General features: G+C 43.3%; 1 protein-coding gene across 4 annotated transcripts in view; it reads left to right on the forward strand.

The window, feature by feature from the left end:
• LOC110536538 (uncharacterized) overlaps window positions 1-15,000 on the forward strand; it is a 103,834-nt gene that overhangs the window by 72,419 nt on the left and 16,415 nt on the right. For all 4 annotated transcript variants that reach the window (XM_090189261.1, XM_036934740.2, XM_036934743.2 and 1 more), the window contains one exon: window positions 11,654-11,781. In XM_090189261.1, coding sequence (XP_090045387.1) covers window positions 11,654-11,781 — 128 coding nt within the window. The remainder of the gene's footprint in view (window positions 1-11,653; window positions 11,782-15,000) is intronic.

A 15,000-nucleotide genomic window follows, 5' to 3' on the forward strand; every position in this document is an offset into this window, starting at 1 on the left:
CTCAGTGTTAGTTAGCCTAGCCATCTCAGTGTTAGTTAGCCTACCCAGCTCAGTGTTAGATAGCCTAACCAGCTCAGGGTTAGTTAGCCTAGCCAGCTCAGGGTTAGTTAGCCTAGCCATCTCAGTGTTAGTTAGCCTAGCCAAGCTCAGGGTTAGTTAGCCTAGCCAGCTCAGTGTTAGTTAGCCTAGCCAGCTCAGTGTTAGTTAGCCTAACCAGCTCAGGGTTAGTTAGCCTAGCCAGCTCAGGGTTAGTTAGCCTAGCCAGCTCAGGGTTAGTTAGCCTAGCCAAGCTCAGGGTTAGTTAGCCTAGCCAAGCTCAGGGTTAGTTAGCCTAGCCAGCTAGCATTGCGTGTTGTGGGTGCATTACTGAAGCGCTCTCCGGCCTTTTTAACATATTACTTCTGTTGTTGTGTGGGCAGAGATCCACTGTTGCAATACTTCCTCCAATAGGGTTCACTGTTGCAGTACTTCATCCAATAGGGTTCACTGTTGCAGTACTTCATCCAATAGGGCTCACTGTTGCAATACTTCGTCCAATAGGGCTCACTGTTGCAGTACTTTGTCCAATAGGGCTCACTGTTGCAATACTTCGTCCAATAGGATTCACTGTTGCAATACTTAATCCAATAGGGTTCACTGTTGCAATACTTCATCCAATAGGGCTCACTGTTGCAATACTTCCTCCAATAGGGTTCACTGTTGCAGTACTTCATCCAATAGGGCTCACTGTTGCAATACTTCATCCAATAGGGTTCACTGTTGCAGTACTTCATCCAATAGGGCTCACTGTTGCAATACTTCCTCCAATAGGGTTCACTGTTGCAGTACTTCATCCAATAGGGTTCACTGTTGCAGTACTTCATCCAATAGGGCTCACTGTTGCAATACTTCCTCCAATAGGGTTCACTGTTGCAGTACTTCATCCAATAGGGTTCACTGTTGCAGTACTTCATCCAATAGGGTTCACTGTTGCAGTACTTCATCCAATAGGGTTCACTGTTGCAGTACTTCATCCAATAGGGTTCACTGTTGCAGTACTTAATCCAATAGGGCTCACTGTTGCAATACTTCATCCAATAGGGTTCACGGTTGCAGTACTTCATCCAATAGGGCTCACTGTTGCAATACTTCATCCAATAGGGTTCACTGTTGCAGTACTTCATCCAATAGGGCTCACTGTTGCACTACTTCATCCAATAGGGTTCACTGTTGCAGTACTTCATCCAATAGGGTTCACTGTTGCAGTACTTCATCCAATAGGGTTCACTGTTGCAGTACTTCATCCAATAGGGCTCACGGTTGCAATACTTCATCCAATAGGGTTCACGGTTGCAATACTTCATCCAATAGGGTTCACTGTTGCAGTACTTCATCAGATGAAGGTGATGATAACATTTCAAGTAAAAACATATCTTTCTGAGAGGTGTCAGGTACGGGCCTCGGCTGGTTAGCTAGCAGGTGTAACCGCAAAATAGACCATGCTAAGGGTTGACCAGGTGAGTAGGAGGACACTTCTAGCCATGCTCATAAGCCTATCTGCTTTGTCTTTGTGGATAGGCTTCAAATGGTGAATTCCATTGCTTGGGGTGCACTTCTCTCTGTCTGTCCGGACTCTCTTTAAAACCTGTCCTTCTCCTCTTTCTCTCTCTTTCTCTTTGTCCTCTCATCCCCGCATCCAGGAGACTAAAATAGAGGGCTCCAAAACAAATAATTATTTCCAGAGTTGTTTGACTTGTCTTAAGTGTTTCCTGCACAGAGCTATATTCAAGGCATCATATTCAAGTCTAAAGCTAAGTCTCTATACATTTCCATGAGATTAAAAATGGCGGGGACGATTTAGCTTTCACATTTATTGATGAAATATACTGTACAAAAAAATAATAAGGGATCTGCTGTATAATTCTTAAAAGTTCTATATTACCGAGGCCTCGGGCCCCAAAGTAAAATGTTTTGACTCTGACTTTGATTAACTGGATTTACTTTAGGACCCCGGACTCTACGAAGCACTTACAATAACTCTGCTACAGAGCCAAGCCAACACAAAACCCCATGTGGCTCTCTCTCCCCTTCTTTGTATTTGCCATTGTTTGCTATAAAACATGTGGATGGTTTATAATGTCCACCACATTTGGAAAAATATCTTGTTTCAGTCCTGAAGTTTTTGCTTGTTTAAACGGGAGCTTTTCATTTCAGATTTGGCTCTAATTAAACTTGAAATAAATTGCATTTATACAGTTTACAGCTTACTAAATGAGTTTACATCTTACTAAATGAGTTTACAGTTTACTAAATGAGTTTACAGTTTACTAAATGAGTTTACAGTTTACTAAATGAGTTTACAGTTTACTAAATGAGTTTACAGTTTACTAAATGAGTTTACAGTTTACTAAATTAGTTTACAGTTTACTAAATGAGTTTACAGTTTACTAAATGTATTTCCAGCTTACTACATGAGTTTACAGTTTACTAAATTAGTTTACAGCTTACTACATGAGTTTACAGTTGACTAAATTAGTTTACAGTTTACTAAATGCATTTCCAGCTGACTACATGAGTTTACAGCTTACTAAATGAGTTTCCAGTTTACTAAATTAGTTTACAGTTTACTAAATGAGTTTACAGTTTACTAAATGAGTTTACAGCTTACTAAATGAGCTTACAACTTAATACATGCGTTCACAGCTTACTAAAACCGTTGACTTGCATGTGTGTACAAACATTATGCCTATGTATTGTAAATATTTCCTTTGAAACAATGAATTAATGCAGTGTCTGGTAAAGTATTACGGTAACACCCTGCTTGTGAAAAACAGAGAGGAAGTAAATGGAGAAGTACAGCTGTAGCCTCTAGTGACAATCCCCTTCTCATCACTTGTATGAATGTAACGCTCCCATCGTTCTTGTCAGCATATGAATGGAAAGGAGAAGCTATAAATAGCATTGGACACGCACACACACACGCACGCACGCACGCACGCACACACACACACACACACACACACACACACACACACACACCAAAAGTTGGTTAATGGGTGCCTATGCCTCAGACAACGTAGTGTGTGAGGTCTCCAGCTCCGGTTTGATATCAACTGTAAAAACACAACAACTTGGCCTCTCTCTCCTTTACGCGAGTAGATGTTACCATTACATAGATGGCTAGCCCCAACCCTTATGACTGGGTTTCAAGGGATCTTCAATGGCCAACAAATATTGTGGATAAAGCAACAGAGAAGCCAGTCCCAACCCACGCCGATAACAGAGTCAGGGTTGTATCTCAACCCCCTTTGGAAGAATCTGGAAGAGGAGGAGCCCCGAAACAAATGAATTAACGTGTCTGGTTCATCAAAGAAAACCGGAATTAACTACAGATAGAAATAGAACTGCTGCATTCAGTCAGTGAGTCATTCAGTCATTCAGTCAGTCAGTCAGTCAGTCAGTCAGTCAGTCAGTCAGTCAGTCAGTGAGTCATTCAGTCAGTCATTCAGTCAGTCATTCAGTCAGTCATTCAGTCAGTCATTCAGTCAGTCAGTCAGTCATTCAGTCAGTCATTCAGTCAGTCAGTCAGTGAGTCATTCAGTCAGTCATTCAGTCAGTCATTCAGTCAGTCATTCAGTCATTCAGTCAGTCAGTCAGTGAGTCATTCAGTCTGTCATTCAGTCAGTCAGTGAGTCATTCAGTCAGTCATTCAGTCAGTCATTCAGTCAGTCATTCAGTCAGTCATTCAGTCAGTCATTCAGTCAGTCAGTCAGTCATTCAGTCAGTCATTCAGTCAGTCAGCCAGTGAGTCATTCAGTCAGTCATTCAGTCAGTCATTCAGTCAGTCATTCAGTCATTCAGTCAGTCAGTCAGTGTGTCATTCAGTCAGTCATTCAGTCAGTCAGTGAGTCATTCAGTCAGTCAGTCATTCAGTCAGTCAGTCATTCAGTCAGTCAGTCAGTCAGTCAGTCAGTCAGTCAGTCAGTCATTCAGTCAGTCAGTCAGTCAGTCAGTCATTCAGTCAGTCAGTGAGTCATTCAGTCAGTCATTCAGTCAGTCATTCAGTCAGTCATTCAGTCAGTCAGTCAGTCAGTCAGTCATTCAGTCAGTCAGTCAGTGAGTCATTCAGTCAGTCATTCAGTCAGTCTTTCAGTCAGTCATTCAGTCATTCAGTCAGTCAGTCAGTGAGTCATTCAGTCAGTCATTCAGTCAGTCAGTGAGTCATTCAGTCAGTCATTCAGTCAGTCAGTCAGTCATTCAGTCATTCAGTCATTCAGTCAGTCAGTGAGTCATTCAGTCAGTCATTCAGTCAGTCAGTCATTCAGTCATTCAGTCAGTCAGTCAGTCATTCAGTCAGTCATTCAGTCAGTCATTCAGTCAGTCAGTGAGTCATTCAGTCAGTCATTCAGTCAGTCATTCAGTCAGTCATTCAGTCATTCAGTCAGTCAGTCAGTGAGTCATTCAGTCAGTCATTCAGTCAGTCAGTGAGTCATTCAGTCAGTCATTCAGTCAGTCATTCAGTCAGTCATTCAGTCATTCAGTCAGTCATTCAGTCAGTCAGTCAGTCAGTGATTCAGTCAGTCATTCAGTCAGTCATTCAGTCAGTCAGTGAGTCAGTCAGTCATTCAGTCTGTCATTCAGTCAGTCATTCAGTCATTCAGTCAGTCAGTCAGTGAGTCATTCAGTCAGTCATTCAGTCAGTCAGTCAGTCATTCAGTCAGTCATTCAGTCAGTCAGTCAGTGAGTCATTCAGTCAGTCATTCAGTCAGTCAGTCAGTCAGTCATTCAGTCATTCAGTCAGTCATTCAGTCATTCAGTCATTCAGTCAGTCAGTCAGTCAGTCAGTCATTCAGTCAGTCAGTCAGTCAGTCAGTAAGTCAGTCAGTCATTCAGTCAGTCAGTCAGTCAGTCAGTCATTCAGTCAGTCAGTCATTCAGTCAGTAAGTCAGTCATTCAGCCAGTCAGTCAGTCAGTCAGTGAGTCATTCAGTCAGTCAGTCAGTAAGTCAGTCAGTCATTCAGTCAGTCAGTCATTCAGCCAGTCAGTCAGTCAGTCAGTGAGTCATTCAGTCAGTCAGTCAGTCAGTAAGTCAGTCAGTCAGTCAGTCAGTCAGTGAGTAAGTCAGTCAGTCATTCAGTCAGTCATTCAGTCAGTAAGTCAGTCAGTCAGTCATTCAGTCAGTCAGTCATTCAGCCAGTCAGTCAGTCAGTCAGTGAGTCATTCAGTCAGTCAGTCAGTAAGTCAGTCAGTCATTCAGTCAGTCAGTCATTCAGCCAGTCAGTCAGTCAGTCAGTGAGTCATTCAGTCAGTCAGTCAGTCAGTAAGTCAGTCAGTCAGTCAGTCAGTCAGTCATTCAGTCAGTCATTCAGTCAGTCAGTGAGTCATTCAGTCAGTCATTCAGTCAGTCAGTCAGTCAGTCAGTCAGTCAGTCATTCAGTCAGTCAGTCATTCAGTCAGTAAGTCAGTCAGTCAGTCATTCAGTCAGTCAGTCATTCAGCCAGTCAGTCAGTCAGTCAGTGAGTCATTCAGTCAGTCAGTCAGTAAGTCAGTCAGTCATTCAGTCAGTCAGTCATTCAGCCAGTCAGTCAGTCAGTCAGTGAGTCATTCAGTCAGTCAGTCAGTCAGTAAGTCAGTCAGTCAGTCAGTCAGTCAGTGAGTAAGTCAGTCAGTCATTCAGTCAGTCATTCAGTCAGTAAGTCAGTCAGTCAGTCATTCAGTCAGTCAGTCATTCAGCCAGTCAGTCAGTCAGTCAGTGAGTCATTCAGTCAGTCAGTCAGTAAGTCAGTCAGTCATTCAGTCAGTCAGTCATTCAGCCAGTCAGTCAGTCAGTCAGTGAGTCATTCAGTCAGTCAGTCAGTCAGTAAGTCAGTCAGTCAGTCAGTCAGTCAGTCATTCAGTCAGTCATTCAGTCAGTCAGTGAGTCATTCAGTCAGTCATTCAGTCAGTCAGTCAGTCAGTCAGTCAGTCAGTCATTCAGTCAGTCAGTCATTCAGTCAGTAAGTCAGTCAGTCAGTCATTCAGTCAGTCAGTCATTCAGCCAGTCAGTCAGTCAGTCAGTGAGTCATTCAGTCAGTCAGTCAGTAAGTCAGTCAGTCATTCAGTCAGTCAGTCATTCAGCCAGTCAGTCAGTCAGTCAGTGAGTCATTCAGTCAGTCAGTCAGTAAGTCAGTCAGTCAGTCAGTCAGTCAGTGAGTAAGTCAGTCAGTCATTCAGTCAGTCATTCAGTCAGTCAGTCAGTCAGTCAGTCATTCAGTGAGTCATTCAGTCAGTTATTCAGTCAGTCATTCAGTCAGTCACTCATTCAGTCAATCAGTCACTCATTCAGTCAGTCAGAGTTCCGCTGAGGCTGAAGCAATGGAGTTGCCTTTAATTCCCAGGAACCTTCTCACCCTGAGTGTCTTCTTCTTCTAGCCCCGTCTAGGAAACTAGCAGGGAGAGGGGAAATGACTGGCGAATTGGTCTATCCTGGTCTGTCCTGCTGGAGATATGTGATTGATATCCACAAAAGGACCTTTTAAATCACTGGCCTAATAAACAATCGAATGGATCATTGTAACGTGCTTCACTAATGATTTCATTTGGGCACTCCAAAAAAAACAACATTTCCTCCTGCTTCATTTCTTCTCATTTCTTCTCATGTCTTCATTTCTTCTCAGACTAATGCTCCTTGTGGCCATTTTCCTAAATGTATTTGCATGTTGGTCTTCCAAATGAAGTGGATAAATAGCGAGGGGAGAAAAAAAAAAGGATTTGGTTCGTTTTACCATTCCATGACATGGGAACATTCTGGAATGTTTTGAGGCCACATTGCTGCCATGGTTGAGGTCATGGGTGTAATTTTGCCATGAGATATTTTGCTCGAGTTGCCTTTAGTTTCAGATATGTCATGGTGAATATAGAAAGTCTATTTTGAAAGTCAAACACTATTACTGTGTGGAAGTAGCTATAATAATTATATCCCAGTAATATTCAAGCCACAAGTTCAAACATATTTAAGTCAGTGGTTACCCGGCTTCCCCCAAACATAAAAACATTTGAAAACATAATATAAATACATTTTTGTCCCTCAGTGTTTCATAAGAGGCTGAATGTATCTCACCGGAGAAAGCATCTGAGCAAGCGAAACACCACCCTTCTGTCTCTTTACATGTGGGCCATCTATTTGATGCTGTCTGGTCCAAACAAGTATGACATTGTTGTCGCTCGTAGCACTGAAGGCAAGGGAAACCAGCGAGCATTTGGCCTACCCTGATTAAAAAAAATATAACAAATTTGGCAGATCAGCGTTGGGGCTAAACAGAGTGAGCTCAAGTGTGAAAGTTCCTGGTGCACCAAAAAAAAGTGTAAAGGGAAGCCATCTTGGATTTGGCGTCACTCCTATCAAATCCCATTGAGAGGATACGTCATTGACAGAAACAACTTGAATTGTTGCATCTCGTTGTGTTGTTGTCTTCCGGTGGCTAGCTAGCTTAGTAAAATTGTCCCTTTCCTAAGTTAGCCATAGATGGAGATAGTGATTTGGATATGTCGTTGTACTGAAGTCTCTGTACTGGCCAATGTTTCTGATCCAACCATTAAATCATACATTGTGCCCCTGGCCTGAGAAGATGGAAGTTCAATATGTAGCTAGATGTAGAAGGCTAATGTTAACTAGCTAACGTTGCCCCGTGAATGGAAGTTAGGCTAGCGAGCAAGTATTTTAGCCAGGTAGCCTAGGATAACAACAAATAAAAGTGTGTTCTGTAGGACATGAAAGAGAGGAGGATGGCATTGGTGTTTCTCTACAAGTAGAGTGAATCAACATGTTTTATCTACTTGCACACACACACACACACACACACACGCACACGCACACGCACACGCACACGCACACACACACACACACACACACACACACACACACACACACAGAAATCAGAACAATGGACAGCCACATCATATTAAGTTGATGTGTATTGGACTAAATCGTTTTTGGTATATTTATAGTTGTCACTGTTTTGGACCAAGCAGAGGTGATTTGATGATGTTGAAAATAATGGTGTTGGAATTGTGGAAGCAGCTTCTCTTTTTTTGGGGACTTGCAGTGACTCTCAGTGGTTTTAAATCAATAGCTGTTTAGTGGGCAGAAAAGGTCAGAAACATGAACTTGCTTGACCCCTGCTGTAGGTCATGTAACTGTTTGTTACATGCAACATGCTTTGTGGACTTGACTGGACAGAGGTTGCTGTCTGGGTTTTGTCATAATACAAAGGTGTGGTTGAATTTATTCTGCCGCAGTGTCTTGTTATCGTCTCTGCCTTTAGGCCTATATATAAAATAAGAATTTGTTCTTAACTGACTTGCCTAGTTAAATAAAGGTAAAATTAAATATTACGGTCGCAAGGCATATGAACTAATGGGTTATAGAGAACATTATGCAATTTATCACAACACATCACTGGCTCCCCCAGGGATTTTACCAATGCACCCTTATTGATCAACTGTAAGTTACAGTATGAACCATGTTGTTTTTATGTCCTCTGAGAGAAAAATGTGTTCCCTCTAGATATATGGCTTCCTGTGCTGTTTTTTAAAATTATATTTATCTAGGCAAGTCAGTTAAGAACAAATTCTTATTTACAATGACGGCCTACCGGGGAACAGTGGGTTAACTGCCTTGTTCAGGGGCAGAACGACAGATTTTTGCCTTGTCAGCTCAAGGGATTCAATCTAGCAACCTTTCGGTTACAGGCCCAACACTTTAACCACTAGGCTACGCTGCCGTCTCTACACTCTAACCACTAGGCTACGCTGCCGCCTCTACACTCTAACCACTAGGCTACGCTGCCGTTTCTACACTCTAACCACTAGGCTACGCTGCCGCCTCTACACTCTAACCACTAGGCTACGCTGCCGCCCTTTTTTCATGATGTCACTCACTTGGTTCTATTCTACAGCGAAATATGAAATGTGTGATTTCCCCCCCCAAAATAATATTTATTGAAGTTAGCTTCTAATTTTTTCAAACATAAATGAAGAGTTGCCAATCTGTTTTTTAACAGGTTACAACAACATATCCACAGAGATATAAATATATTTGACACAGAATAAACATCAGTTTCTATGTCCTAAAAACAACATTCTATGTGTTCTATGTTTTTGTATTTCTATGTGTTTAGGCCTGGTATGGTTCCCAATCAGGGGCAGCTGTTTATTGTTGTCTCTGATTGAGAAACATACTTAGGCAGCCTGTTTTCCCACTATGATTTGTGGGTAGTTGTTTTCTGTGTCTTTTTTTCCCCACACAGAACTCTTTCGGTCTTTGATTTATCGCTCTTGTTTTTTTTTTTGTATTCTGTGTTCAGTTTAATAAATACATTATGGACGCTTACCGCGCTGCGCCTTGGTCCGATATTTCATACTCCTCGTCAGAGGAAGAAGAAAATCGTTACCGAAAAATACTACAACGTTATAACAAGACAAGAAGACTAACAAGGCAATAGAACCACACACCAAAAAAAAAAAAAAAAGAATTCAGTTTCTCTTCAGAAACTACAGAGGAACAAAAACCAAGCCCCGAGTGCACCTACAACTCTAGCACCTGCTAAACGTACCTAATGTGCTTATGTTCTTCAGCTTTTGTCCTTGATTTCATGCCACGTTACCTAAAAAAAAAAGAGAGTTTGGGATATTCAATACATCATATAATGAAGAATTTGTTTCCGTTACACTGCGGTTTTGACCTTTGCGAGAGAGCATTCAGCGTTTGCCAGCAGTCATCAATATTTAACAGCTGTTGTTATGATTAAATTCTTTATAGGCTAATGTGTCTTGCCGGCTTGCACGCAAGGTTTTGGCCAGGTGCCAGCGCTCTGTCAGGGACCAGAGAGAAGATTGATATGCGGTTAGCTTGTGTGACAATGGGGCTTCGGTCAGCCAGCTCCTCTCCCCCCCCTCCTCTCTCTCCTGTGAATTTCCTGTGCTGCGGAGGGAGGGAGGGTGCACACAAGGCCTGTCAGAGGGGAGTGCTCACATGCTTCTGAAGTTGGCACGTTAGGGCTTCCCAATGAGCTGAACGTTAGGGCTTCCCAGGGAGCTGAACGTTAGGGCTTCCCAGGGAGCTGAATGTTAGGGCTTCCCAGGGAGCTGAACGTTAGGGCTTCCCAGGGAGCTGAACGTCAGGGCTTCCCAGGAAGCTGAACGTTAGGCCTTCCCAGGGAGCTGAACGTTAGGGCTTCCCAGGGAGCTGAACGTTAGGGCTTCCCAGGGAGCTGAATGTTAGGCCTTCCCAGGGAGCTGAACGTTAGGGCTTCCCAGGAAGCTGAACGTTAGGCCTTCCCAGGGAGCTGAACGTTAGGGCTTCCCAGGGAGCTGAACGTTAGGGCTTCCCAGGGAGCTGAACGTTAGGCCTTCCCAGGGAGCTGAACGTTAGGGCTTCCCAGGGAGCTGAACGTTAGGCCTTCCCAGGGAGCTGAACGTTAGGGCTTCCCAGGGAGCTGAACGTTAGGCCTTACCAGGGAGCTGCACGTTAGGGCTTCCCAGGGAGCTGAACGTTAGGGCTTCCCAGGGAGCTGAACGTTAGGGCTTCCCAGGGAGCTGAACGTTAGGCCTTCCCAGGGAGCTGAACGTTAGGGCTTCCCAGGGAGCTGAACGTTAGGCCTTCCCAGGGAGCTGAACGTTAGGGCTTCCCAGGGAGCTGAACGTTAGGGCTTCCCAGGAAGCTGAACGTTAGGCCTTCCCAGGGAGCTGAACGTTAGGGCTTCCCAGGGAGCTGAACGTTAGGGCTTCCCAGGGAGCTGAATGTTAGGCCTTCCCAGGGAGCTGAATGTTAGGGCTTCCCAGGGAGCTGAACGTTAGGGCTTCCCAGGGAGCTGAACGTTAGGCCTTCCCAGGGAGCTGAACGTTAGGCCTTCCCAGGGAGCTGAACGTTAGGCCTTCCCAGGGAGCTGAAAGTTAGGCCTTCAGAGGGAGCTGAACATTAGGCCTTCCCAGGGAGCTGAACGTTAGGCCTTCACAGGGAGTTGAACGCTCTCTCTTTCTCTCTCTTTCCCTACCCCTCCCTCCCTCCCGCTCTCCCTGCCTCCCTCCAGATTGATGATATATTCTCAGAGTTGCAAATGTGAAACATGTCTTTGTGTGCCTATAATGACTTGTTACACCAGAAACAATAACATGTTGCTTGCTGAACAGATGAGTGACATGATGTTGAGTTGGAGGAATGTTCGACAGAGGAGTCTGCTTCTGTGCTTTGCTCCACCTGCAGGGCTGTTGATACAACACAAAGCATTTAAAATGTTTGCGGGTTGTGAGCTACAGAGGACTAGAAGGTGAGGGGCCCTTACGCCTTCTCTTCACTAGTTATGACTGATGGAGACTAATCATGCATAACGATTATATGATACACCCTGCATATAAGAACACACCTGTGCTGTTATTGCCTGTGTATCACATCCAGACGTGATTTGGAGTCCCATAGGGCGGCACACAAATGGCCCAGCAACGTCTTGGTTTGGCCAGGGTGGGCCGTCATTGTAAATAAGAAATTGGTCTTAACTGACTTGCCTAGTTATATTAAGGTTGCATTAATAGTAGGTCGTCCACCACTAAACAAGAACAAGTTGACAGAGTCAAGTCATCAGAAATATCAACTTTGTAACTGTATTTATGTTTTATTTCTCTCTCTCTTATTTTCCAGTTAATCACGAGAAGCCGTCCAGCAGAAAGCACATCAGTCCATCCACCGACTCTGTCGCCGAGCCCAGGAAAGACAGCCTGCCTAAGGCTATGGGCAACAGCATCACAGAGAGCGGACTCCTTCTGGAGGTAAGCAGACAAAAATGCAGCCAGATCGTTCAAGATAACACTTCGAAATCGGACGTCTGTCCGTGTCCTGAGGACGTCAGGAAATGTCTTAAAAACCCGGCCACTAGGAGGGCAACAGTGAGAACTATTACCATCAAGTAGGTTTGAGTTTTGCTAAATTGTAGTGGACTACGGGGGGTGGCTCAGTTGGTAGAGATTAGTACTCATAACACCAGGGTTGTGGGTGCAATTCCCATTCGGGGGAGAACAAGCATGAAAATGTATGTATTCACTACTGTGAGCCACTCTGGATAAAAGCATCCACTAAATTGTATCTTTATTTAACTAGGCAAGTCAGTTAAGTACAAATTCTTATTTTCAATGACGGCCTACCGGGGAACAGTGGGTTAACTGCCTGTTCAGGGGCAGAACGGCAGATTTGTACCTTGTCAGCTCAGGGATTTGAACTTGCAACCTTCTGGTTACTAGTCCAACACTCTAACTGGTTATCCTGTAGCAGACCAATGAACCTCCACTCTGGTTATCCTGTAGCAGGCCAATGAACCTCCTCACTGGTTATCCTGTAGCAGACCAATGAACCTCCACACTGGTTATCCTGTAGCAGACCAATGCACCTCCACACAGGTTATCCTGTAGCAGACCAATGAACCTCCACACTGGTTATCCTGTAGCAGACCAATGAACCTCCACTCTGGTTATCCCATAGCAGACTCTGGGGGGCTTTTGGGATGAGGGGCGGGGGAGAGGGTAGGGGATGGCTGTTGCCCCCTGTACACTAAGCCCTAACAGCCACTGGAGCGATCTAATATCGCTTAATGGAGGTGGGGATGGTGGACAGGGAGATCAGTGAAGTTTAGCATCAGTTGTTTTCATTATGGGGTATGGTGATGTCATTATGGGGTATTGTGATGTCATTATGGGGTATTGTGATGTCATTATGGGGTATTGTGATGTCATTATGGGGTATGGTGATGTCATTATGGGGTATTGTGATGTCATTATGGGGTATTGTGATGTCATTATGGGGTATTGTGATGTCATTATGGGGTATTGTGATGTCATTATGGGGTATGGTGATGTCATTATGGGGTATTGTGATGTCATGATGGGGTATTGTGATGTCATTATGGGGTATTGTGATGTCATTATGGGGTATTGTGTGTAGATTGATGAGGATTTTATTTTATTTGATCCATTTTATACAATAGGGCTGTAACGTAACAACATGTGGGATAAGTCAACGTGTCTGAATACATTCCGAATATACCGTAGACTGACCCGGTGAAAGCTATGATCCCTTGTTGATGTCACTTGTTAAATCCACTTCAATCAGTATAAATCAGGGGTCTCTAACTTTTTTTTTAAAGCATGAGAGCTACTTAAAAATAATTAAACAAGTTGTGAGCTACACATTTTCTTCTTGCTTTCAAATAGTCTCATTCTTCTATTTCCCCTACAACTCTTCCCAGGTCCTTAGTGTACAAGAGAAAGTATCACACTGTTTTCTGTCAATATACCTGGTAAAATAATGGTTAATGAACAACTGTAAGTGGCCCAATAAAATATGTCATTTATTTCTCAGATTATGTTTTATATTTTTCCAAATTGTTAGATGTTAGATGTTTTTAGTTTAGTTTTTAGTTTTTTACTCTTAAAAGTACATTTGTTCATAGGGAAACAACGATGTTGGTTGTTCTGAGTCCATTTAAATCACATCAGAAGGCACTTTTTTTTAGGTCTGGAAGAAAACGAACACATTTTGATTTTTAATGTTATTCCCCTTTAATCTAGTGAGTGAGGAATGTGCCGGTCTAGCGAGGGTTCTGTACTGCTGCTGCTAATTTCATGGCAAATAACAAATAATAGATACAAATTATATACTTCCTCGTGATATACTTCCTCGTGATATACTTCCTCGTGATATACTTCGTCATGATATACTTCCTCATGATATACTTCCTCGTGATATACTTCCTCATGATATACTTCCTTGTGATATACTTCCTCGTGCTATACTTCCTCGTGATATACTTCCTCGTTATATACTTCCTCGTGATATACTTCCTCGTGAAATACTTCCTCATGATATACTTTCTCGTGATATACTTCCTTGTAATATACTTCCTCGTGATATACTTCGTCGTGATATACTTCCTCGTGATATACTTCCTCGTGATATACTTCCTCGTGATATACTTCCTCGTGATATACTTCCTCGTGATATACTTCCTCATGATATACTCATTCATGATAGACTTCTGTTAACATGAGAAGGTTTTGGGGAAAGAAAGTATTTCTGTCAATCCACAAGACAGTTATCACATCAACTGGCTACACACAAAGTTATAGACGAGCGCGCTCATCACACAGACAATATAAATCATTCTGGAAATTGAATTGGCAGATATTGTGTTGTGATTTTTAAGCCAATAGTGGCTAACCAGGGGGGGGGGGTGAGATAATGTCAAGTTGCGCTGGGAGCTTGCGTTGTCTGAGACTTGTTTATGACAGTTTGCGATGGAACACGTTAAAATTGCATGTACGTACAGAATTGTTTGGCTGGTAGCTGTTGGAGACCACTGGTGTAGATGAGGAGGGAGGAGACAGGTTAAAGAAGCATTTTGATTGATTGTGTATGTGTGACCATTCAGAGGGTGAATTGGCAAGTCGATAGAGTTAAGTGTCAAGAAATGCAATATTGCTGGGTTTTTCACGTGTATATCAAGAATGGTCCACCACCCAAAAGACATCCAGCCAACTTGACACAATTGTGGGAAGGAAGCATTAGAGTCAACATGGGCCATCATCCCTGTGGAACGCTTTCGACACCTTGTAGAGTCCGTGACCTGAAGAATTGAGGATGTTCTGAAGACAAAAGGGGGTGCAGCCCAATATTAGGAAGGTGTTCCTTATGTTTGGTACTGTACATTCACCTCCAGAGAAGAACTCAATGAGGTTAAGGTGCATTTTCTATTTATTTAACTTAATTTGATTTATTTAACTAGGCAAGTCAGTTAAGAACAAGTTCTTATTTTTGAATGACAGCCTAGGAACAGTGGGGTTAACTGCCTTGTTCAGAGGCAGAACAACTGTTTTGTTTACTTTGTCAGCTCGGGGATTTGATCTAGCAACCTTCTGGTTACTCGTCCAACGCTCTAACCACTAGGCTACCTGCCACCTCTACACTCTAACCACTAGGCTACCCTGCCACCTCTACAC

Source organism: Oncorhynchus mykiss, chromosome 11, assembly GCF_057628025.1.
Source record: "Oncorhynchus mykiss isolate SJ-2025 chromosome 11, ASM5762802v1, whole genome shotgun sequence".
Classification (NCBI taxonomy): Eukaryota; Metazoa; Chordata; class Actinopteri; order Salmoniformes; family Salmonidae; genus Oncorhynchus; species Oncorhynchus mykiss.